At 36.1% G+C, this 27,103-nt stretch overlaps 1 protein-coding gene across 2 annotated transcripts; it reads right to left on the reverse strand.

Annotated features, from left to right (window-relative positions):
* Positions 1-1,745: 1,745 nt before the first annotated feature.
* Positions 1,746-23,223, reverse strand: opn4a (opsin 4a (melanopsin)). 2 transcript variants are annotated; one of them, XM_079854739.1, is made up of 11 exons: positions 22,961-23,223; positions 13,530-13,672; positions 12,531-12,664; positions 9,552-9,755; positions 8,126-8,297; positions 7,740-7,901; positions 7,360-7,467; positions 6,071-6,266; positions 5,797-5,967; positions 5,510-5,578; positions 1,746-4,939 (listed from the first exon to the last, which is right to left on the reverse strand). In XM_079854739.1, exons 1-11 carry the CDS (start codon positions 23,111-23,113, stop codon positions 4,676-4,678), a joined length of 1,776 nt encoding a protein of 591 aa, XP_079710865.1. In that variant the 5' UTR covers positions 23,114-23,223; the 3' UTR covers positions 1,746-4,675. The 2 variants fall into 2 exon arrangements, with proteins under 2 accessions (XP_079710865.1, XP_079710866.1); XM_079854740.1 differs by lacking the exon at positions 5,510-5,578 and having other exon boundaries at positions 4,632-4,939; positions 22,961-23,190.
* Between the last annotated feature and the right edge of the window lie 3,880 nt (positions 23,224-27,103).

Raw genomic sequence — 27,103 nt, forward strand, 5'->3', positions numbered from 1 at the left:
GGCGGAGGGCGAGGGATTTTCATTAGAGAAGAATTATTAAAGAGACAGTGGTCTCGCTATTGCCCGTGTCAACTGTTTTGGAAATGAGTCAACCTAACATCTAACCCTTAAAAAGGCTCGAAACGCCTCAGGCATTCTGTAGGGCCTTATATTTAATTTACTAAACGTAATTATCAACCACTGGGTTCTGCGTATTAAACTACTGCATTTGGAATATTTAACTATGTGTTTCTGCTGTTTTAGTTAAACCTAGAAAAAAAGCACATTAAACCAGCAAGCTATTGCTGTAGGCCTATTATAGCTAGTATAAGCTGGTCTCCCAGGCAAACTGGTTCTCTGCTGGTGGTTGGTTAGCCAAGCCTAAGGCCTGACTAGGCTGGAGGAGACCATAACATTCTTAGTCTAAATTTCACTGACTTCGTCTTTTTTTCATGATTTAGATAGCTTCTGTTGTTGATTATTTTGCAGTAATACATTTTTTTTTTCTCAAGCTGAGAATTGGAATATAACAGCGATTATTTATAATACCCACAGATGTACACTTGGCATGGTTTAGAGGTTTGAGGGTAACGACGGACCCCAGAGGACACGTCAGTCACAGTGTCTGAATGAATGACTGCTGTTAGTGACACACTTGAGGGGGTTTTCCATGCCACATCAGGTTATGATGCAGATCCTGCCTCCCTAGAGCACAATACATCTAACTGCCAGAGTTGGTGTAAGACTCGAAACATGTAGGCTAGTTATACAAGGCCTACAGTATAAAGTAATAATAATAATATTAATAATATAAAACACAAAACTTTTCCAACCCATTTACATAAAGGACTATTGGGCAGAGCTGTGCAAACATTGCTTGCCATGTTTAATGTCATATGTGTTTTTTTCACTGATTTATACAATAGATCAGTGGTTTTTTTAAGAGCCACTGCTGAATTGGCAAATGGCACGTTGCCCACACGAGGGCATTGTCTGAAAGAGCAGAGGAAAATGACAACCTGGTTCAGGTGCAATGAACGACTCTGTAAGAGCATTTTAACCACAGACAACATGCTCTATGAATGATCCAGGGTACATTTGAGACTGAAATGTCCAATCAACACATTTTACACTCATACCACAGCAGATTTTATGCCCAATATTTCCAAGCCTATACTGAACAGAATTCTAGAGTTTATACTACCTTTCAAAATGTCCAAAAGCCATTTTGAAGGATGCAACAAGTGTATTGCATTCACCCACCACAATCCTTTGCACACATTCCAAAAGGTGTGCTCATGCAGTTCAGCATGCGGCCAGAGGGGGGCAGATGTGTTTATCCTTTGGGTCTATTCAACCAGTATACAATTAACTCACTACTGGCAGAACCATAGCAAGAGAATAATAGGCCTATAGTAAAAGTCTGTATCCCTCCCTATTTATTGAGCTCCTGTTAGAGTAAAAGCCATTCTTATAAGCAACTTTTACTATTATCCCCTAAATGCAAATTAAAAAACCTAAAAGTTATGGCTGTGAAAATTGATGACCAAATCATTACTGACAGGCAGCATGTGTTGATAAGGACAGCACTGTCTAAAGGCTAGAGAAACATCTCTATTAATAGAACAGCTATTTTATAAGTTCAGTGATGATATCACTCGACACAGTAAATATCCCTTTCAAAGGAAACATCACAATAATACTTGCAAATTTGATTATGAAAGAACTTGCTCCTCTACATATTTTATTGAAAAAGGAAACAATGTGTAGAACTGCAGTTTTATTTTAAAAATAAATAAATAGGAGCAACTACATATAATAGAGTTACAAATATACAATAATGTTCTCCTTGGTGTCGGATACATACATATATATAAGGTGTCTTTCATTTAAATGGATACACATTAACAAATATAAACTCGGATACAATCTGAGACATACTTAACAATATAAACAGTCCACGGACTGTAGTCATCTGGACAAATAAATGACTCCTTTACATGAACAAATAAACCACTCAACAAACACTAGATCTAACAAAGAGTGCCACAATGTTTATATGCTAAAGCGCAGCCACCATCACATTTGAGGTATAGGCAGTCTTTTCGACCTGTCGTTGAGTAAAAAGGCAATATAATTGTTTAAACATTAATAGCTCACTATGATTTGATTGTATACTCTAAAGTGATTATTTACATTTTATTTTTTAATTGAAATTGAACACAACTACATTTTTACAATATTAAAAATCAACTTGTCTGTAGAGGTGGATGAGCATATGAACGATATTCATATAGGGTCATTCATCATCATGTATTTAAACACATAGCAGCATGTATGAAATCAGTTGCAAATTCTCTGTTGGCGTGATTTACAGAGATAATGATGTGTCCCTGCTTCAGGCATATGAATTATGTGGCGTGTTCTGTTTGAGAGATTACAAAAAAAAACTTTTTATCTCTCCAATCACTAGATTAAATTGTTCAAAAAGATGATAAACAGATGATATGTGTCTTATGATTTATAGTGAACTGAAAATCTCTGTTTCTACTTTCAATAATGTGATGGCACATATTTGCAAACTATGATAAAATGAATTCCACATTCTTAACGCTGAAGTTCTCAGGGTTCTACTGAAACTCAGATGATCTGAGGTCAGGGGGAGCATTACAGAAACTTCCTATCTTAAAGCGACACTATGGGCCTGTCCCAATACCCACACTTTGGCCACTAAAGAGAATGTGTATGTGTCACAGGTCTGATAAACGCCCTTAAAACACAATAAATCCACACTCTAATCTCTATATGTCTATGTAAGTTAAGTTAATTAGATATTACATATAATTTGGTAGTAAAACATAAAGGCCCAGTTTCATATACAGGGCTTAGACTAAGCCAGGATTAGGCCTTAAATTCAATTAGGACATTTAAGTAGCTTTTATAAACATAGCTTTTATAAAAAAAAAAAAAAACATTACTAGTGTGCATATTAAGACAAAACAATGGCACTGACATATTTTAAGATATGTCAGTGCAAGTTGCTTTTCAGTTAAAACAGCTCATATATGCATTTTAGTCTGGGACTAGGCTTTAAGCCTTGTCTGCGGAACCGGGGGAAAGTGTTGTTCATTTTATTGGTGCAGAGATGAGTATGTGTATTTTGTAAAACTTTTTTTTATTTTTTAGCACTTATTTAGAAGCACCACAATTAAATTGTATTTGTTACATAGGGCATTAAAGTTTGTTTTAATGTGCAGAGTATTGAAAATCAAAAAGTGTAAATAAAGCTATGTAGTAAATGTATCTCAAAGGATAATCAAAAGTTATAGAGTGGTGCAGGTATGATGTGACAGCATGAAATACATGATAGTGTTTTTTTCCATGACTTTCCAAAAGAGGGAAAAATATCAAACTATTACGGTAATTACAGCAGACAGAAGAGAGAATTATGAGAAATTTGCTGCCATTCCATTAGCCATTGTATTAGAAAGACCCTCGCAGCAGTGTTAATTCACTTTTTGTAATTAACTGCCAAAGTAATATAACACAAAGTATAGCATTAAATGTATACTAAATTTGAATAATGAAAATATGAAAAGCCTTACTAGGTTTGCAATGTTGATAACTGGAAACGTGTCATCAAAGTCTGTGAAATGGGTCAATTGGGACAGGCCTTATGAGTAACTTTTGGCCCTCTATTGGTCACAAAATAAAACTGCATGCATCCTGTAGAAGAACATTGTTTTGGTTGTGCTTCGGCTCTGCGTGAATGGTTACCTTGGTGTACGGATATGACATGACACGCACGGGTGAATGACGTATAATTTCCTGCAAAATCCAGCTCTAAAATATAAATCATTATTATAGGTTTATTACATTGTTTGGAAGGTTTTTTTGTTGTTGTTGCTCTGAGTAAATACCATTTAGTAATGTATCAACTAAGTTAAGTCTTAAGGTCTAAGAATTTTTATAATTAAAATAATATCCAAACAGAAATCACCATGTTTCCTAACCAGGATGTTTCAATGTCTTTATATTGCATACCTTTAAGTTCTGTGGAGGCGAGTAGAGAACATTTGAGCTCCTCAAGAGCAAAACTCACACACCGCAGTCTTAAAATGACCCTGTTAAGCAAAACACATCCAGGCAGAGTCTCGCTTTGAGTGATGAGATAACTATCAGGTATGTTGGTTGAAAATGGCATTATAAAAAAGCTTAAGGTTAAAGGAAACAACTTTCGAAATAATATGTATAATGTACAAGAAACACAAACCTTTAAAGTTTAATACTAAAGCAAACACAAACAACTCCTTAAGTAAGCTAATATTACCTGTATATGCCATTTGAGGTTGATGACCAGACTAAAAGAACTTGAGATGCCCTTTCTCTCCATCCATCCAAGTCTCCATAAGTAACTTTGCCTGATTTAAAGCACTGTCTATTAAATACACCCTTAAAACAGAGGAAAACAAAGGTGCTGGTCATCCTGTAACAGTTGAGGTCATCATAAAAATGCATTACAAGTGTAAAAGAAAAGAGAATCAATGTATGACTTTTACATTCTGTAATACAACTCTCTCTCTTACTCTCTAACTAAATGTCTACACCAAAAAACATAATAACTCACAAAAAAAAGAAACACTGAACCCTGACACAATGCTAAAATGTAAGATTGAGATGGCGAGTGGTATAAACACTAGGGATGTTTGGGGCGAGGGTTGTCTAAATGAGCGGCCTCAGGTGTTTCAGCAGCAGTGGAGAGAAGCACTGCCCCCTGCTGGACTCCTCCACGAGAGTCTCTTCTGGGCAGATTTGCCCCAACACTGGTCATACTTGAGCGGCTGCTTCTGTAGCTGGGCCGTACTGAGGGCAGGAGAGAGCTAAACTCAGAGGTGATGACAATGCTGGGAATCCGACCAATCGCACCTCTTGAAACTGGCATGTCTGTCATGTCACCAGCCTGCAAATAGCACAAAAGAACATTTAGATTTTGTCGATTATCAGCCTTTATTGTACATTAAATCAGAATGAATTTTTCCCGCAGATAACACTGCTGCAATTAAGCTCAGCATGACCTCCATAACAAAACACTGACAGCATAAATCTCGGTTTAATTAATAGGCATTCACGTATGAAAGAAGATTGTTAGAATTATTCTTTCAAGGGCACATATTCTTCCACAGAAAGAGACATTTATTGGAAAAATGGAACAGTCATTTTTTTATATGCTTTACTTTTGTAATCAATATTCTAATTAATTCACTAACCATTTTGTTTTCTACACAGCACACCATGATTCATCAGAAAGCATTGTAGAAATTTAAATACGCTTGCAGATTTTTCATGCACAAATTTGATTGCCTGGGCGAGTTGCTCTTCCAGTGGCACCAGAACACAATGTTCCTGAGGTCAGGACATTTTACAAACCATACCGCCTACAGGATCCCGCAACAGCTTGAGATGTGCACGTCAGCAGTGAGACTGGTTTATACTGAACTATTATATTGAACAGATTCACTGTCAGACTTACAGCTAAAGGAAAAGTACGATCAGGTTGAACGAGTCCGACCACAGGCACATCATCCACATCAGAGGAGCTCTAGGTCAGAAATGAGAGAGTGAGGTCCATCTTCAGGTACATACACCAATGTTCAAGAGTGGGGTCAGTAGGATTTGTTTTTAAAGAAACACGCTAGGGCATAGTTTCAGTGAGGCTTGAGAAGGATGGATTAGCCCTTTTTGCATGAAAATGTTTGTTAAACAAGCTACATTCCTTTGATACTTGCCACGTGGAATGCATTCAGCATGTGAGGTCACCTTTTCAAAGATGCCCGAGTCATGGCTTTTGAGCTTAGACTTGAAGCTGGATGAGTTGCATGGTTTGAAGTCTGGGATCTCCGCAGTGTCCTTGCTGATGTCACAAGACACCTGTCGGCTGGCAGGCCTGGAGCTCAAACTCGAGAGATCAGCCTCAGTGTCTGTCCAGCCCTGAAGAAAAGAAAGGTAATAAAATACATCCAATACAATCACATTCACCCATGTAAGAAGACTAATAAACAAAACTACAGGTCCTTCAGGCAAACACACTCACAGATTCGCTGTCGGAGGCTGAGGAGAGCCGGGACTTGCCATTGCTGGTTCTGCGGAACGGTCCGGACATGTCAGAGGACTGGCTTGTGACGGTGGAACGACGTGTGGACATTAAGCTGCTGTGGAACGGGTGGAGGTCACGCTTAGGGACGCACAACAGCACACGGAGACATGGAATGTATTTCGCTATGGCCAACCTGAGAGACACAGATGAGATACAAAGATAAGACACCTTAGACATGGTGGATCCATATTTACATAGAGTATGACGAGATCCAAGTAGGTTCAGTAAAAATAAAAATTACATAAAATAAATGATAATAATAAAAAATATATATATATATATAATTAGAAATATAAAAGTAATTTAAACAAAACTTGCATTGGAAACTAACTAAGTTTAAGCAGAAGTGCAAAAATGAATAAAAACTAAAACTGAAATTACTAATAAATTAAAGCTAAATAGAAATCTAATAAAATATGACAAAAGCATGTAACAAAATGACTTAAACTAAACTAAAAATAAATAAATAAAAATGGCTAATTCAATACATTACAATATATATATAATATATACATTATATACGTAAATAATACTAAAATAACACAGACTGGTATCAGATATGTAAAAAACAAAAATGTTTTCAACTCTGCTTCAACAAAAATGAAACAATAGCTGATACAGTATACAGGACATTGTAACAGACAAAATAAGTTTAATGAAATTTTTTAGTGTCAAAATATAATGCATTAATTTCAGAGCTCTGCATTAGCTACATAATTCAACAACATTATAGTATTTTAGACCTAAATCAAAATAACCCTTTTGCATTGCATGCATGGAAGGAAATGCATTACCCCAGCAGGCCTGTAGCCGCATGATACAGTACCATACCGTCAGGACGCTTCTGCTGGATTAACTACTCTTTATGCTCAAATGGATATTTAGGTTAATTAAACCAATCAAAATGGAATTTTACACTTTAACCCAGAAGCAAGGCCTGTTTCTGATCAATTTGTGAATGAATGGCTCAGTGAGCTAGACAATAGTAAAATTAAAACAATCACAATTTGCCTCAGGTGTTTAGTCTTAATGGGGCCAGACCAGGTAATCTAATTTTATCTAATCTGACCAATGTTCTGCATTAATGGAAAGTAAGTTTGTCCATTTACCACTTATAGTACCATAACGGTTTTTCATGACCACTTCTGGAGTCAAAACTTGTCATGGAGTCACCAATCTTGTCCCAAATATACTAAACTGACAACGATACATAGAGAATCCTGTACCTGTATTTGGGGTGTGTGATGGCATAGATGATGGGATTGTGGATGGCTGAAGCTTTGGCTATCACAGCAGGAACTGAATTCATATATGGTGTGAGCATATCAGCATACCTGAAAAACACATGCAAAATAAGTGTGTACATTAATTAACACTATTTTATGGATATCTCATATCATATGTTATTACTTCTATTTGTAGTCTACAAAATGACTATAAGTTGAATAAAATCTAAATGAACACAAGAGCGCTAAATCAAATAGCATAATGGTATATTATATTATATTATATTATATTATATTATATTATATTATATTATATTATATTATATTATATTATATTATATTATATATCATATTGTGTGTGAGGATTGGGATTCATTTACCCAGCAAAGGCTGTCAGTGCCACAGTTGAATATGGAGACCAGGAGATGACATACATGAGAATGACAATAAGAGCAATTTTTGCCATCTTCCATTCATTTTTCAGTCGTTGGAATCGTTTCATTGAGTCTCTCTTGTTATCTCCATTCATTTTGCCCACAGCTCTTCCAAAGACAAAAAGGAGCAGTTAAACATCACTGGTTTACTGCCATTCAAAGCTTTAAATAATTAAAATATAGAATCTATATATTATATATATATATATATATATATATATATATATATATATATATAAAATACAAAAGACATTTTAACAGCTTTGGAACACTGCTGACGTTTGGTATAATGAATTCATACTGTATTGTTGGACCTGTTTCAAAGAACTCACTCATTAGTGCTGCGAATGGATCGGAAAATAAAGAAATAGCAATAGATGATGACGATAAGCGGAATGAAGAAGACGAAGGTGAAGAGAAGCATAGTGTAAGCTCGCACGGAGGGTGTAAAGGTCATATAATCCCAGGTGCAAGAGGTCAACAGCCCTTCAGGAACATAAGCACCTGCAAAACAGAGACAGACAAAACAGAATTTGAGAAGGGAAGTGAAGGATAGCCAGCAGTTAAGCCGTTTACACCCAGTGAAATATTGTGAAAACTGGAACAAACTCACACAGGAAAAGGATTTAAGACTACTGTCTGGCTGCTGGGCAAACTCAGTGAAATACAACCCAATGCACACACAGCTGAGGATATTTTTTTAAGTAAGCTATAATTATAGTATTTCTTATCAAAATCTGACTTTCATGCGTGTGGGCTGCCAATCATCAGTTTCCTGAGGTTTGAGGTTGGTGTGCCGATCAGCGGTGAAGATATAAGCTGTCAGAAACGTTAAAGGAGACAGACACCCTTCGTGTGAAGAGCAGGTTTTCTGTAAGTGCTAGAGAGGCAAAAACACCAGGCTTTACCAGTCTATCCCTGTTAAGCTAAAAGCCTCGGTCCTCAGAGACCACCTTTACACAGCACAGATCAGAGTCCAACAACGCAATGTTTGCAATGAACCCAACAACTCACATGCTGGTGTGCTCACACATGCATGATCCAGAATGCTCAGAGTACCTGTCCCAACAGATTTGAGCTTATAAAAGACTGGTGCATCATGTTAAATGATTTTTAAATGAGCATCAAATGTATAGTCAACTTCATTAACAAAGCACCACACTTGGCCAGAGGAGAACTGGTTCCTTGCCACTGTTGCCTATGGTTTGCTCAGTTGGGGACACTTAATATTCACTGTACTGACGCTGTTGTATGAGAACTGAACTGAGCAGGACGATGACATAATTTTTTTTTTTGCAGAACTGCTTTATAGATGAAATTAACTAATTCAATAATTGATGATCTTTGCAACAGAACTGAATCACTGAATTTTCCTGTTATCACTGTAAAGCTGCTTTGAAACAATCTGTATTGTATAAAGCGCTATATAAATAAAAGTGACTGGACTTGACTTAAACTTCTTTCTTCAGTTGAAGATAAAAGAAGGTACTTTGAGAAATGTCTCAGAGTTTTTTGTCCATATATGGAAATCAATGGTCACCAAAACCGTTTGGTTACCTGCATTCTTCAAAATATTTACTTTTGTGTTCTGCAGAAGAGAGAAAGTCATACAGATTTCGAGCAACATGAGGGTGATGTCTTTTAATTGTGTATGAATGCTGTTACAGGACTGTTAGATACAGTAGAAATATCCAAGTAAGTGGAAATATAGCTTAAGGTCGGTTTAAAATGATAAAACAATAGATATACTATACTTACTCCATCCAAAGAAGGGTGGAAGGCTCCAGCCAAGTGAATAGGTCCAGGCTACGAGAAGGATCAGCAGAGCTCTCTTCTGAGACAGCACACCAATGGAGGCTAGCGGCCGCGTGATCACGAAGTATCGATCCACTGCGATGACCATGAGCGTGATCATGGAGCAGATGCCAAATAAAGCCCCACAGAATGCATACAACTCACAACCTGGAGAGACAGGTGGAACAGAATTAAGTGAGTCTGTAACCAAGCACAATTTATAACAGATATATTTTTTGCTAGTTTTGCTGGATAAGTGTGTTAACTATTACACTATTACAAACTATTACACACGGCTCTATTTGAGGGCCAACTTCTGCGGCAGATGTTCATTAAAATAATCTGCTGATTTTCTTTTTGAATACTTCAGTCCATCTTCATGTGTTGATAACCAGATTGGTGTGTATACTGTACATGTGTTAACTGACTGCTTAATGTTACGATAAGGGCACTGAAAAACATTTTTGAGCGAACTATTTTGCATTGCAGTGGTTTGTACATATGATTTCTTTTTAAATCAGTGGTTCACTTTTTTGACTCCCCCGTCACACTGACTGGAAAACTTACTGGATAACAATTAAGTATACATGTTTTTTTAACTCAGTTTCTACCCAATAAAATATTTTAGAGCTTGTCATAACGAGTGAAATGTATATTCATTACTTGATTTTCTGATTTACATGACTTTTCCAGGCATACTTTTTCCAGGAAAACTGGTTCTACAAAGGATTTTTAGTTGTTTTAACTTATTTTAAATAATTTTAAGTCATCTTAAGGCCACCAAGTTTGCTGATGCCCCCTGATTAAAAAACACTGTTTTAAATTAAGTTCCACCCTACATATCCAAATGCACATCACCCTGTTTACACCTGGTATTAAGATGCATTTTGGTCGATCGTAAAGAGGGTCTAAAAGGTTTTGAGCTTGTTTGAGCTCCATGTTTTTCAACCACTTCCAGAGGTTGTCGAAAACGAATTCGACCGGATTGCTTTCGTAGTGTAAACACTGATGTGGTCGAATGTGTTCACGTTGTAGCCACAAAAGACCACCTACCACCTAAAGAAGAATATGTGGAGCATAGAAACAGATGATTTCACACCATTATACACGACAGACACAGTCTGCCACCTCCTCAACATCCACACACACCTGTCTTCTGTGCTATCAAAGCATATGTACAGCAGAATGAGCGGCAATGCATTCAGTCTGATTCATGGTAACTGTGCTTGCTTTTCATAGAATACATTAACTGGATGCACTTTAATAATTACAAAACAGAAGCTTCTGTTATTGAAGATAATCCTCTCAAACATCAGGATGTCTTCTCTTACACCTTGTCAGATTATGCTTTTAGGTTAATCCTGGAAGACACCATTTTATGAGTTGTATCTGATTGATTGTGAAAGCTTTCACAGGGATCAAGCCTACGACTGTCACAATCGAATTAACTGTGGTCATAATTGTGCCTTGTGCAGTCAGACCTTACAGAAACAGGAAGAGCATATTTTAACTCTTTCCACCAAATGAAACTGGGTCAGAGCCCATGCACCATGAGGGAGGCTTCAAACTGCACTCAGACAAGCATAACGCTTTAGGATCCCAAAAGGGAGATAAGAGGCTGTTCTGTTTGAATGGAAATCAATGGAGCAGATGCCTTCAATATGCTGAATAAACTGCTTTGAGTGGAAATTACACAGTATTTTGGTGTTTGGCGGTGTTTTACGGGATAATATTTTGATACAGGCAGATACAGTTCATTTATGTCCCTGGACTTTTATGTTACTTCCTGTCCTGAGTGCCATGTTTGTAGTCCTTTGTAGTTTTTTCCCTTGATTGTCTTCCCAGGAGTGTCTTGTTAACTCATTATCTTGTTAATCTCATTTACCCCTATGCCCTTGTGTTTCACTCATTGCTTTGTCAGTTGTTGAATGTCATGGTTGCCCTTCTCCTTGTGGTTTTGTTCCACAAAACTACGTTGCTCTCTAATTTTTCTCATGGTTCTTTGATGTCATATAAAGATCGATCTGCGCACTGCCGCTTCAAGTCGAACACATCTAAACTTTGACTTGGTGACCTGATTTCCTGTCACAGTGAAAGAGCAGACAACAATTTCATGACTGCCCAGTAAATTCCCTAAACACAAAAGATCAGCATCAATTACTATAATAATCACAATCACAGAGCGCTTGCTCTCATTGCAAACGTCAGCGAGCAGAAGATTCCAACAAATCCCAGTCAAGGCTGATGAAGGCAATTAAGATTTGGCCCTGATAAGAACTGACATTTAAAACACCTCAGGGGGGAAAAGAGCCTTCCATCATTTAATATCACAAAGGCAGCATCTCACAGCTGAGCAAAATGACTAGCTAGACCTGAATATCAACAAGAAAAGCCTTGATGCACATGTTTTGAGAGCAATTTAGAGAGATTATTTGTCAACTGATGAAAAAGAAACAACTGTACTAGAAAAGGTTACATACATCTGTCAGAAATCCATTCATCATTTAGCCACAAAAATATGAAGAAAGACTGATATGAATCGTTAGTACTGACAAACCAAGGCCGTCTCCAAGGGCAACCTCTCCTTCATTTGAACCTATTCAACATTATAGGCCTAAGTGATTCATTCAATTAAACCATCTTACTCTCATTTAATCTTAAATACATTCATTATAATTCAAAAAGTACAGTGCAATAAATCATGGACCTGCATATTTTATTTCAGACACTGCTAATGCATTAGCTTTTAATGATCTATCTGCAAAGATAATGCTGGATAAGTCTATGCATTTGACTGTCTGTGTGTACAGATTGACTACTTGTAAGTTGTGAAAACATATGATTGATCCTGTTTGAGCTCATAAATGACCAAATCACATTTTGCCTCAAACATTTTATCAACATGTCCTCATATTTAGTGAAACCATGCATGTACGTTTGTACCTTTCTCCCCAAAGATCCATCTCTTGTGCATGCTGGTGGTGAAAAAGATGGGCGCCTGGGTGACACACATGAGGAAGTCTGTGAGGGCCAGGTTTATAATAAACAAATTGGCAGGTGTCCTCAGGGTCCGGCTCCTACACAACATGCACACACACAAACACAAAACAATCAATTGTTCATTTCTCTGTTCATTAGGTATATTCTATTAGTTTTATGTCTGTGAGAAAATCAGCCTCCCTGTGCAACGCAAATAGCTCCAAACAAAGTCAAACCGGTGTGTCTACAAGAAACACAATATAGTGGAGTTTTGTGTCTGATTGAATCAGTGTTTTTGAACGAGTCAGTTGAGTGACTGATTCATGACTCCCTCTGACAGTCACTTGTTTCGTTCCTTAACAAATCAGTGTTTTAATCGATTCCATGACTCACTCATAAAGAATGTCACTTGTTTTGTTCCTAAATGAATCAGTGTTTTTGAACTAAATGGATGAGTGGCGATTCATGACTCACTCAGACAGTCACTTGTTTCATTCCTAAATGAATCTGCGTTTTTAATCAAATTGGTTGAGTAGATAATCACAGCTCAATGCAGCTCAACCAGGCCTCGTCCCCTTTTTTGCGTATTCCGTGGGCCACGTGTTTCGTCCCTGAATGAATCTGTGTGTTTGAACAATTCCATTGAATGACTCAGACAGTGACTTGTCACCACCTACACACAACCTAATAGCAATAAAATCTGCAGAAGAAGTCAAAATTCCCCAAAATTTGTGCACGTGTACACAAACAAGCAAAATCTGTGGAAATTTCAATGGTCTTGGGAGGCCGCTGAACCACTTAAATTGGAAGAGTGGAACTAACTATTGTGTAAATGTGTCTATTCCAAGTTAAGCACCAATCCATCCGACTACATTTTGGCTTCTTTTGATAATGAACAATAAAGCATGTCACACACTGTTTTCATAATACTTGTTCAACTTCACCTCAGCCTGTTCTTCCCACCTGCTAAATGCATAGATGACCAGGAAGTTGCCCAACATGCCAGTGATGCCAACAGCAAGGATGACAGCACCAATAGTGTAATGAGCATGATCAGGCACATCCACCGTTGGGAAAGGGTAAACTGACTCTTCTACCATGGCAACCTTGAAGACACAAAAGAACACATTAATTAATAGCTTGATGAAAAGCAGCAGTTGCTGTTTTATAGTGACCTTTGCATCAGAGAGGGCACAATCTGTTTAAGAAACACCATTAAGCCTGAACCCAGCTGACACCAACAAGACATTCATTCATTAAATGGGAGGATAGCAGACATATAAACAATACATTTACATTTTCATTTAGCAGGCGCTTTTAGCCAAAGCGACTTACAGACACACTGTAGATGTTTTTATATTTTTGATATGATAAATGATAAACAGATCACAATTTTTTAACAGATCTCAAGATGCCTCCTTTTTTTAAAAGCTTATATCCAGTTGTAGGCATCTCATCTAAATGGGAATTTGCACTATATTACAAACTCATAATAGAGTATTGAAAACAAAACCTATATAATCTTGAAGCAAGAGTGTGAATTGGAATAGCTGAAAACTTTATTTTATAGATTATACGCAAATCTTTTCTTATTGGCCTTAATTTAATTTAATTTAATTTAATTTAATTTAAGGCCAATAAGAAAAGATTTGCGTCGCGCTTTGAGCAGTAAATCATTTCAAATAAACTGAGACAGATACTTAATGAGACTTAAGAAATATATGGCAAAGGGACAGTTTTTGATGGCATAATCTCTCACAACATTCAGTTCAATCAGATGCTTTCTCAGGTCCTGGGATGTTATTGCATGCATTCCTCCAGCACCAGAGCGCATTTTACCATATTAAGACGAAGCATTATGTCTGTGGGGAGGGGGGGTTAAAACAAGTGTTGAAAAGAGAAATGTTTTTATTATCATCAAAAATTACCTAACTTTTTTCTGAAATAGGACAAAAATAAATAGGACTTTTAAAAAATCTGATTATATTAAAGGGTGGGGCAGATTTTCTGCTCTTTGTCATACCAGCTTTATTTCTTTAAAAAATGTAATTCTCAGAAAAGTGATATATATATATATATATATATATATATATATATATATATATATATATATTATCATCACAGCGTTCAACTTGTTGCTAGGCCTATTGTTTTCTACAAGATAATAAATACTTTTTATCAATATTTATCAAAATAACTTAAATCAATATTTCATATCCATATATTTATAAATAGTTGTGTGATTCTGCTGGTCATTATAATGATCATAAATTATTCATTATGTATTTTATTTATTTTGCTTGGCATTATATGGTGCAAAAAGGAACACAAGGAAATATTTGGCTTGAACAATTATGATCAAACCCAAACATTTCTTTGGCAGACATTTGTTTACTGCATTTTTCTCAGGAAAAGCTTTAATGAAAAGACCTTTAAGTGTCAGAGCTCTGGGCACACGATATGGCTGTATGTATGCAGGACAAGCACTCCCGGAAAAGTCATTTCACAGCAGATGAGTGTAACCATGGCCATGACGGAGGAAATATGACAAAGCAGATTCAGTAATTGCCTTTGGTATATGTCAAGTGATGATGTGGAGAAAACTCTTTACCAACAAACTGTCAAAATCATTCATTTGTTATGTAAAAAAACAGAGTCAGCTATAACAGAAACATGCATTTTCTTTTGCGTAGATGTGTTCATGGTTTTCACGCAACCTGTCTAATTTGGCTAGTTTCTTCTAGAGACAGAAGAGTTTTAGCCAAAAGAGGTTTGCTTAGACACAGCCTTTGGCATCAACAAACAAAATACAATATGATATGAGATTTTTATTTGATTTATGATGATTATTTGTTAAGTTGAATTTTACTTTTTGCATTTACCACTAGTGATTTCCCTGTTTAACAAACCAGCAGTTGAGAACTACTGTTTTACACTATGCAGACAAATGTTTTTTGTTTGTTTTTGTTTGTTTCTTCCAAGGATGGCAAATTATATTTTGAACAGTATAGCTGAAAATAATCAGGCATGTTTGAAAGAAAGATTAAAACCTTGGAGATGTATAAACATGGCTCCTTTTATAAAAACCCAAACTTAACTGATACAAATCATGTTTCTCTTCAACTTCAACAGACATGGGCCATTTTGTGTCATCAAAACATTTATTAAACCACTTCCATCCTGAGCTGCACTGGTGAATTTATTTGTTCTGAAGGATCTTCGAAATATAGCAGTAGCCATTGCTGTGTGTTTTCATTCATTACTTCTGAGTTTGGGGTTAACTGAAGATCTAAGCCACGGAAAACTTTGAGGGCTGAGATAAGACCTTTTCTCTGGAATGAGAAGGATTCTAATGAAATAGATACTGTTTGAGTCCCACATCTGTTTCTCACTGAGGGTATATGACAGTAACTGTGCATGGGATTTTTCGAAGATGTTTCAGAATAAACCAGCCTCTTCAAAACCATGTCGTTTTTTCCAGAGAAAAAGGGGTATTGTAAAAGTATTTTTTATTAACTGCAGATGATAATGCAGATGCACTGTCAGAAAAAAAGACTTTAAACAGTACCCTTAAAGGGACATCTTTGTACCTTATACACCCCTAAAAGGTGAATATTATACCTTAGAGTAGTACCCTTAAGGTAGGCCTACGTTTATTGGTAAATAAAGATGCAAAGATGTCTCTTTAAGGACTGCCCTAGTGACAAACTATTGTGCCCCCCAAAGGTACAAGTTTGCACAATTTGTTTCTGAAAATGTGGGAATATTTGGAATTCCAAACTACAACTGAACATTAGAACTAAGTGTACAGTAAATTGGGCTAAGGTTATGCTTGCTTATGTTATATAATGTGCATAATTTATGATATGCCCCATTACATTCATTGTGTAGTTTAGTAGTTCAGAAACAGAATGTAACAAGCCAAAGTAATTCATTTTAAAGAATCAATTATAGTGATTAGTGACCTATATTAAGCAAATGATTTGAAATGATTAAAGCATATTTTAGAATATAAAAAGCATGTCTTCATTTTTCTCCACAAATCGGTTCCTTTAAATGTGATTAAATTTATGACAAAACCTCAACTCCCCTGATAATGAACATTAGTTGTGTCGTTATTTTAAGCTGAAAAATCTTAAGACAGAACAGTACAACTCTAGAGGTCTTTAATCATCTTTGATGATACTTCAGATGCATGTACATTAACAGCATTATTCTGGACCTGCAGACACACATTAATCTGCTATGTGAAAATCAGTATGTTGGTTTTTATTTATCGTTACGTCATCCTTGAAATTGAAAATATATTTAAAAATGGAACATTGCTGTGCATGGTTACTGTGTCCTTGGTCCAGCTAACAGATATGAATGTACTGTCATTCACAGGATGTTCACAGCTGTCCTTCATATCTGGATAAGTTCTCTTGCGCTCCAGATGCTGCTGCACTTGTTTGACTGCATTATCATGATTACTTAGTTAGCTCAGTTAGAAAGCAAAGCTGCCGGAGCTCGGCTGAACGCACGCAGTGCCAGTACCTCCCACTCTTTCATCTCAAACCATTTCTCCTAGTTCAACTGTGTACTGTTGTCCTTTTGGGGGCATTTTTCTCTTCAAATTAGAAATAATGCTGCATTTTTATGAGTGACACCGTAAAAGACATGGGTTGGAGACATATAAGCCTGAAAAAAGTTTTTATTTTTTACTTCAAATATTAGGCATAAAAAATATTGAGTTGTGTTGTACTGACTCTTGCATTTCCCACAATATATTTGGTCTTTTAGATTTTGTATTTGAAATTGGATTTATTCACCAATTTGTTGCATTCGTGCCTAAAATTGTCATATGGTGTGACATAAAAGTTATTCTATATAAAATGAAAATGGGATATACTCTCCCTAAGTAACTAACTTCAACATAAATTGTTTTCATTACTATCTTAAGACTTAACATTTCTTTTGTGCAGATTCATTCGATTTTGTATTGTTTTTCTAAACCATCATGCAAAGTAAGTCATCTCTCCTCAGCCTTTCCAGATATTTTAGATTAATTATGTTAAACCCGGTTATAAATCTATGAAAATGCTTGTGACTCTTGCTGATACTATTTCTCTTGTGTTCCGTTTACTTTTTTATGATTTATAATTAAGAAAGTATTTTTACTGGCACAATTCTGAATGTCACACCAAATTATATAGTGTCACGCTATATGATTAACTGCACCTCTCCACAATTTGTCAATGCAACAAAACTGTACTTTATTTGCATTCAACATTAAATTAATTCAGTTCAGTTAACATTAATCAAAAAACATACTAACATTGTTTTAAAACTTTTAAAACGATAAGAAACTCAAAAATACACTCACCTAAAGGATTATTAGGAACACCTGTTCAATTTCTCATTAATGCAATTATCTAATCAACCAATCACATGGCAGTTGCTTCAATGCATTTAGGGGTGTGGTCCTGGTCAAGACAATCTCCTGAACTCCAAACTGAATGTCAGAATGGGAAAGAAAGGTGATTTAAGCAATTTTTAGCGTGGCATGGTTGTTGGTGCCAGACGGGCCGGTCTGAGTATTTCACAATCTGCTCAGTTACTGGGATTTTCACACACAACCATTTCTAGGGTTTACAAAGAATGGTGTGAAAAGGGAAAAACATCCAGTATGCGGCAGTCCTGTGGGCGAACATGCCTTGTTGATGCTAGAGGTCAGAGGATAATGGGCCGACTGATTCAAGCTGATAGAAGAGCAACTTTGACTGAAATAACCACTCGTTACAACCGAGGTATGCAGCAAAGCATTTGTGAAGCCACAACACGCACAACCTTGAGGCGGATGGGCTACAACAGCAGAAGACCCCACCGGGAACCACTCATCTCCACTACAAATAGGAAAAAGAGGCTACAATTTGCACAAGCTCACCAAAATTGGACAGTTGAAGACTGGAAAAATGTTGCCTGGTCTGAGTCTCGAGACTTCTGTTGAGACATTCAGATGGTAGAGTCAGAATTTGGCGTAAACAGAATGAGAACATGGATCCATCATGCCTTGTTACCACTGTGCAGGCTGGTGGTGGTGGTGTAATGGTGTGGGGGATGTTTTCTTGGCACACTTTAGGCCCCTTAGTGCCAATTGGGCATCGTTTAAATGCCACGGCCTACCTGAGCATTGTTTCTGACCATGTCCATCCCTTTATGACCACCATGTACCCATCCTCTGATGGCTACTTCCAGCAGGATAATGCACCATGTCATAAAGCTCGAATCATTTCAAATTGGTTTCTTGAACATGACAATGAGTTCGCTGTACTAAAATGGCCCCCACAGTCACCAGATCTCAACCCAATAGAGCATCTTTGGGATGTGGTGGAACGGGAGCTTCGTGCCCTGGATGTGCATCCCACAAATCTTCATCAACTGCAAGATGCTATCCTATCAATATGGGCCAACATTTCTAAAGAATGCTTTCAGCACCTTGTTGATTCAATGCCACGTAGAATTAAGGCAGTTCTGAAGGCGAAAGGGGGTCAAACACAGTATTAGTGTGGTGTTCCTAATAATCCTTTAGGTGAGTGTATGAGTAAATCAAACACCATCTCACTTCAAGAACATTAAATTAAGTATAAAATTTAAAAGAAATACATTAATTGTATAGGTAATTTAATGTTCACTATTAAACATTCACTATTATCATTGAATATGTTTTGAATAGTTATTTATTTATCATTAAAAAAGGTGTATGTAATATTGTGTGACAAATATATCATATGGTGTGACTTAGAAAAACAGTCACACCATATGATACAGTGTCACACCATATGACGTTTTGTTCAGTTAAGATAATCTCTTGGTTAACTAAAAACAGCTAGCTTATACTTAGCATGTAAATTGCCACATGACAGGAATGATTTTTAAGAATTAATAAGTAAAATGCGTATAAAAGTGTTTCATTTTTATGTAAATAATGTCACACCATAAGACACAAAACACTGACCACTAGTGAGCATATCAGATACAGAGCTTTTTAATTAAAAATTAAAAAGCCAGAACTCAACTCTTGACCTTGCAAACCACTCCAGAGATGGCACTGCAACTTCCTGGTTGAGTGTGGACCTCTTCATCATAATGATGTCCAAATTATTGCCCGTTCAAAATATAGATTGCAGTGTCACACCATATGACGCCCATTTTACGGACAAAATGTATTTGGCCAGAACTTGCTTTAAAATCATACACAGACATCAACACTTTCTGTGTCTGTTGAAATGGCCTAATTCTGTTACTTAAACTGTAAATCTATCAATTATTTATACTTTGCTGATATATATTGTCATATTAGTAAGGTCACACATATCCCGGACAGTCACACCACATGACAATTTTGATGTTTAGATAAAAATTTGAAGTAGAGGTCTTTATACACCAACTACAGCTATGGTATGCAGTAATAATATCTTGTCAGAGGAACAACATGAAGATATATATTTTTAACAAATACCCATTTTTATTAGGTTATGACATCATGGACGGGTAGAATTGCATGTCATGTCTCCCACCCACATGCCAATTTTGTCCAAAGCTGGCTGGCAAATAAGTCTGTTTTGGTTGATATTCAATATACTGGGTTTCAGTGTCAAACAACCAGCCCACTTGTTTTCTTGTTGTTTATGGTGAATGGCTGTGGAACTTGCAGAAGGTTTCACAAAAAATACGAGTTTTCATAATAAAGATTTATGCACCCACACAAACTGATATAAAGCACAAGAACCCAAACTCAACAAACTCTCCCGAACCAAACAAACTGTCCCACATCTACAAAACAATATTCACTCTGCATGTCTCTGCTCACAGATCACATTATTTTTACCAACAGGAGGAAAAGAACACATTGAGAGGTCTATATGTGAGCATGAACCTGAATATGATTATATTATAATCGCATGATTATGATGCTTTTTTTTAACCTAATCCCTCATGGTCAGTGAAGCTGTTTTTCCTGTGACGTTTGCTGGCATCAGATTGAGACAAATGAGCAAGACAACGCTAACCCCCCATTAATGTTATTGATAAACTTAAATCTATGTCACTATGTTCTGGAAATAACATCATCTTATCAGCCTTGGGTGTCATTGGGTTTCTGGGTCACATTTTATGACAGACTGGTCACAAGTACAAGTGCGTGTGTGTGAATTACGTAAATATGATTCATCATCACCTAATAAATCTTACTTGACCCAAATATGTATCCTCCTAAATAAAATGCTAAAGGCTCAGAGTTACATAAAACAATTTCAGAGAGGTCAAAACGTGATTCATTACAGTAACAGCTTTTAGGGACCATTTTAAGGTCTCCCCCATTCCCCTCAAATACAGATTCAGGATATAATAAATACAGCACCCCCTCGGTTCAATTTGTGTTAAAACATTGCCGTAACAGAGATTAGGTCAATAACAGAGTCCTATTAAATTTGTAGATGATTAATGTAAAAAAAAAATTAGATCTCATCTTCTGATGAAGACATGTTAAATTAAAGATGGGAACAAGTCATTAGTTAAAAAATTATCCTGATTAAAATCTCATAACTAAATGAGTATCCTGTCACTCTAAAAAAAAAACATCTTACAACTAATTAAATTATAAGATCTGAGTATATAAGCAGATTAAAACAGGCTTTTAACTTTAAACCTAGTTTTCTATAAATTTACACAAATCTACCACACTTTGTGTTGTGTGGGTAGAGACACCCATCAGCAGAAGCAGTCCAGACTGTTCAGTTCATTTAATGACGGGAGAAAGAGATAGAAACTGCAACATCGACATGCAACATGTACGAGAAAACAAACACCCCAAAGACATGCCCAATTAGCATAAATATGTAATGCAGTGGTACTCCTCTGCAGCACTGACATGCCTTCATAAGTCCTCTAGTTAGCTCAGTGTTTAATAATGATCTTAAGAGGGAAAACCCCAAGGACTTAACCTCACAAATACATCTTCAGGCTCAGCCCACAGACTCCAGCCATATATGGTAAAATTAAGTAAGTGATTAACAGTGAAGGACAGTTTCAGTCATCTGTGTTTAAGAATCGAGATTTCAAATGAGAAAAATGCACCTGACTAGACTCAGTAGCATTAAAGAAGACACAGCCTTAACTGTAAGCATGAATATTCAAACAGGATGAGTGTCATATAGTTTTTAAATATATCTTATCAGAATATCTTCACTCTTGGAAAGGTATAAATTAACTGTTTTATTTATCAAAATTTGTCAAATGTATCAAATTAGAAAAAGTAATCAAAATGATTGATTATTTCTCAGTTGCCCTTCTGATAACTGGTTTTACATGATTTCTTGATGGACTACACTGGTGATGCAGATGATTAGATGGACCAGCCGGTGGGTTGAAGTCAACCTGTTAGAGATTGATCAAGCTGGTCAGGGCTGGTTGACTGACTTATAGACTTATACTTAATGGTAGACCAGTGACAAACCAGCTACCATAGTAAAAAAACAGCTGGTTATGCTGATATGAGTTTTTTTTTCCACCCCAGAAGCAAAACAGACCTTTTGTCTCTTTTCATGGCAGTACATTTATCTAAATGTATCACTTTATATTTAAGCTGCAGCAAACAAATTTGCTATAAACTTAATATCCCTGTCCCACTTCCACTGTAAAAAGTGATTAGTTGACTTAACTTAAAAAAGTGAGGAAACCCGTTGCTTTAAAATTATTAAGTAAATAAACTTCATGCATAATTGGAAAAAAAAATGTTTGTGAACTTGACAATTCCATAAAACTTATTTTTTTCAATTACACATGAATTTTATTACTTATTAATTTTAAGGCAATGGGTTCCCTCACTTTTTAAAGTTAAGTCAACTATTTACTTTTTACAGTGCACCTGAAAAAAAAAGTCGAAAAGGTTCAAATGTGTTTAAATGTCTATCACAAATAACTTAAAATATTGTTTTTACATTGTTTACATTTAGGAGTGATGTATAACTCACAGACTGTGTGCTCCATCAGGAATCTACCATAAACTTTCCCGCTTTTGCATAGTTCGTCATACTGACGCGTCGCAGAAATGAACTTTTAGCAACCTTATTGCATTTAAATGTAGGCTATAACAATTTAAGTGTATATTATTTAAAGTGTATAAACTATTGTCTCTAGCCTATATAAAAAAGCACAACATAAACATATCGAACCTACATTACAAACATATCAACATGTTGATATTGTCAAATGTAGCCTACTGTAAATTTCCAAATCCATAACATTTAAAGCATTTGGCCACATCTTTTCAAGTAGGCTACAGCTGGACATCTGCAAAGGAAAAGATGAAAAACACTGAAAAGACAGCGCTTGGAGAAACATGCTTAACTCACGGATGTGGTCGTGGGGGGTAAATCTACCAGCCTGTACGCGCTCATCACGGAGTTGTTCCACGAGGAGAGGCTTTCCACGATGCGCGTGCAGTTCGGGTCTTGAGTCGGGCACGAGATGCCCTTCCTCATTGAGCTCACGGCGCCGCCAACCATCACTCTCGTCGTAACTGACAGAGAGCGGCACACCAGAAGACTTTTCAGCCGGAGATAAAAGCGTTAAACGCGATTAGAGCGAGTGCCGTACAGATGTCAGATTCTGTTCAGTCGTGCTCACTTTATGGAAGCGCTAAAAGAGCGGAATAAAAACTGTGTCAGCGCGCGCGCCGTAGTAGTTTTTTTTTTTTTTTTTTTGACAGTCTAGCTGAACTACTCGCACACCTTCCTATTTAACACGCACTCAGACGACTGTTATGAAATTAGAGCAGCATAATGACGTGACTCCACATACTGTGAGTAGACAATTGTTTTGACGCTATTAAGAAATTGACATTTAATGGTTTTTCAGATTATTAATTTTACACTAAAGTAATATGATGAAACATTTAGTTTTAGACAGACATGCATTGAGGTTTAAAACATGAGACCTCTGTGGAAAGATTAGTGGCCTATTTTGCATTGTTTTCTAATATACACAATCACAATTATCAGCATAGCAAATAGAGAAAATATATTTTCACAATTTTTTGACTAAATGTACTAAGTCTTTTCTCTGTATTTACCAATGGGAAACGAAGTACGAAGTAGTTAAAAAGTTAAAATGTTATGCTTTAGTATTTTAGTAAACATCAAAATAATTGTACCTCTTTAAAGCACGACAAAAAATTATTGAAACATCACGAAACTTAAAGTAAAACTTTTAATTTGTCATTACAAAGTGCACTTTTTAAAAGTGTACTTAAAGTCCCCCTGTAGTCAATCATTTTATCGCTCAAAACTCATCTTTTATCACCAAAATTTTCCCTGAAAAACATTTCTTTAAAATAGCTTGAATGTAACACCCTTGCCTCATTTAGTATACGTGGTTCTATGAATATGCAAATTAGCCCTGCCTCCAGTCACTCACACCAGCTCAGAGATCCACTCGTTGATGATCACACGTTAACCTGATTGGCTACAAGGAAGTTTGTGACGTCAGAAACACCAGCGATTTCAAACCGCGTTTTTGAGACCGTCTTTGGTTCACTGCAGTTTTAAGGAGAAAACACTCAGCGGTGGACTTATGAATTTACACATGGTTTATCAACATTAAAAGCTTGATTTTTTACCACAGGGGGACTTTAAGTATGGTGTGTTAATGAACAGTCACTAAGTGGCCTTTTATTTCATTAATATCTGCAAGTATTTTTAAAAATAAGATTTGAGGTTCAGAGCACACAGTAGTGCCTCAGTGTGATTTTGGTACAGATGCCCAGAAGGCTGGTCACTCTCACACACCTGCACTTCATGCAGGCAGATCAACAGCCCCCTCATCAGTCAACAGGCTCCCTGCAGGGGTTAAATCACTTTCTCTTGAATCATTCTTACTGACAGGCCAGAATCAGTCAGTCACAATGAACCATGGCTCGTATGCAGAACAATCAATCTAGGCAACAGCTCAAGGTGCAGATGATAACATCTGTGCTTCTGCAGTCACATAAAAGTAACACAGGAATATCATTGAATGCTGATTTGATGCAAAATGATATTTTATTCATATGTTATGCTATGTCCTTTGTAGAGGACACCAGGACTCAATTGTTTTTTAAATAAAAAGACAAGAATAGGCAAAAACAATGGAATTTTTTAAAACAAATCACCAATCAATTTTTTAGGTTTCAGGATTTTATATACACCAAACTTTGTATAAAGATGATTCTCAACTATGTTATGAAAGATATAACTATTATATCTATTATTACATATTATATTATATTATATAAAATATAATTATTTGATTAACCATTGTGCTTTATGTGTAAAATGGCCTTGTACATTTTAATTTGCATTATAATGTGTTCTTGGGGCAACATGTAATAAAAAAAGAAACGTAATAAGGGGAGTAGTAATTGGCAATATTTTCATAATAATATCTAATATTTCATAGGAATATTGAAATTTCTTTCCCTATTCAGTTGTTGTCTCCTATCATGCATGATAAACATGATTTAAGTCCTGATGTCCTCTACAGTGGACATGTATGAAATCGTGTCTTGTTTCGTAACAAAGTCATATTTTGATTTGAAACCCCATAACATTTTCCTGAGTTGTTTATTTATGACAAACAATTACAATTATTTGTCAGATTTTAATTATAATTACAAAATATTATCATATTTCCATAAGAGTGTTAAATTTGATAACCAAATTAATGTCAGTCATTTTTAAAGTCCAAGGAGAGGTAGTTGTCATTGTGAAACTTCCAAACTTTTGGTATCTCTGAAATGACCTGCTCTTTACAGGACATCCATGATGTATGATGTGACGTGTATGATGTCAGAGAAATTCACAAAAATATAATGTCCTCCAGAGGACAACAGTCTATTCCTGGGTTCCAGGAGGATCCTGCCAAATTCACTTCAAATCACTTATTTCATACAGTTAGAAAATTGAAAAAGAATATAGGCTCCTTTTAAAAAGATACAAACTCAAAAAGTTAGACTTAAAATCAAGGGTATTATTCATATATTAAAATAACCCCAATCTCAGTCTGACCTGTGAATAGAACGCAAAAAGAAAGAGGTCAGATGCTGTGCTAATGGAGGATTAATGTGGACACCCGCGTCACTGAATTGCATCTCTTCACAAGTCTAGTGCAAAACCAGACCACCAGTTTTCCAGACTAAATAAATAACACTGGCCTGTACCAAACATCACAAACGCTTTCCTGAATACAAGAAATATTTTACAAAATATTACCCCTGTATCCTTCTCCATAGTGATGAGTACATTAGTAAGAGGAAAAAATTCACAACATACAGCAAGGCATTTTAAGGACATTTTTAAAACCTCTTTAGCTCATTTTAATAATTTGGGAAAGATTCTAGTCCCTGAAAAATCCTTACTAAGCCACATACCAAAACATTTCCCAGGACATATCCATCACCCTTAGTTTCTGCTTTTCACTAAAGAACAGATTTGGTCTTTTAGGAGTATTTCTCTTTATAAAACAGCCAAAATCATTGTGTAATTGAGGGAATGAAGGGCAAACTATGATAAATATTCTCTCACAAGATGCTATAATTGGCCCAGCAGCCATGAACAACCTCACTGAGGTCTTTAATTGTAGTTGCAAATATCTTAACATAAAGCCCCTTCAAAAACGGAAATAAAACATTTACTTCACAAATAAAAAAAAGTAATAACATTCCATTGGTGGTATATTAGAAGTAAAGTCATAACTGATAAACCACCATACCCAACAAGCCCTCACAGCAGTTTCACAGTCTCATCACATATTCACAATAATCCCACTTATCTGATGACACACGGGCAGGCTTATGGAACCAGAATTCACACAGCAAGGATTAGGACAACACTACTTTATCACAGCACAGGATACTTATCACAACTCACTATAATGTCAGAATCAGTATACCTGAGAGATTATTATATGTGCATTGTAATGTTGAGTTATGCTACATTAACTTAAATTCCAGGGACCAGTTGTATAAACACAGCCGCTAAGTTAAGACTTTGTCTTAAGAACTAGTCTGATCAATAAGCAATTAGTTAGGGCTAATCAGTCTTTTATTCTGATTCAAGATTAAAACAAATATGACCCATCTGAAGATAAAAAATAGATGACTAACTTGTAAGACTAGTCTAAGAAGTTTATGCAACCGACCTCCACGGACCTTGCACATACAGCAATTCTATACACTTTCATGGAATCCTTGAAAGATATAATGGGTTCTTCTCAATGGACTCTATTCTAAGTGTTACAAGAACATGTTTTACCTAGTGCACAAAATCAATCAAATCAAAAGATTTTTAGAGATCTGATAAAACAAGTAAAAAAACTGACTTTATTCTGCAGAACACAACAGATTTTAAAGAATGTTGGTAACCAAAGAGTTTTAGTACCCATTGACTTTCATTGTATGGACAAATTAACATGGAGACATTTCTTAAAATATCTTCTATGTTCCAAAGAGGAAAGAAAGT

This window comes from Squalius cephalus (genome assembly GCF_949319135.1).
Source record: "Squalius cephalus genome assembly, chromosome: 21".
NCBI classification, from domain to species: domain Eukaryota; kingdom Metazoa; phylum Chordata; class Actinopteri; order Cypriniformes; family Leuciscidae; genus Squalius; species Squalius cephalus.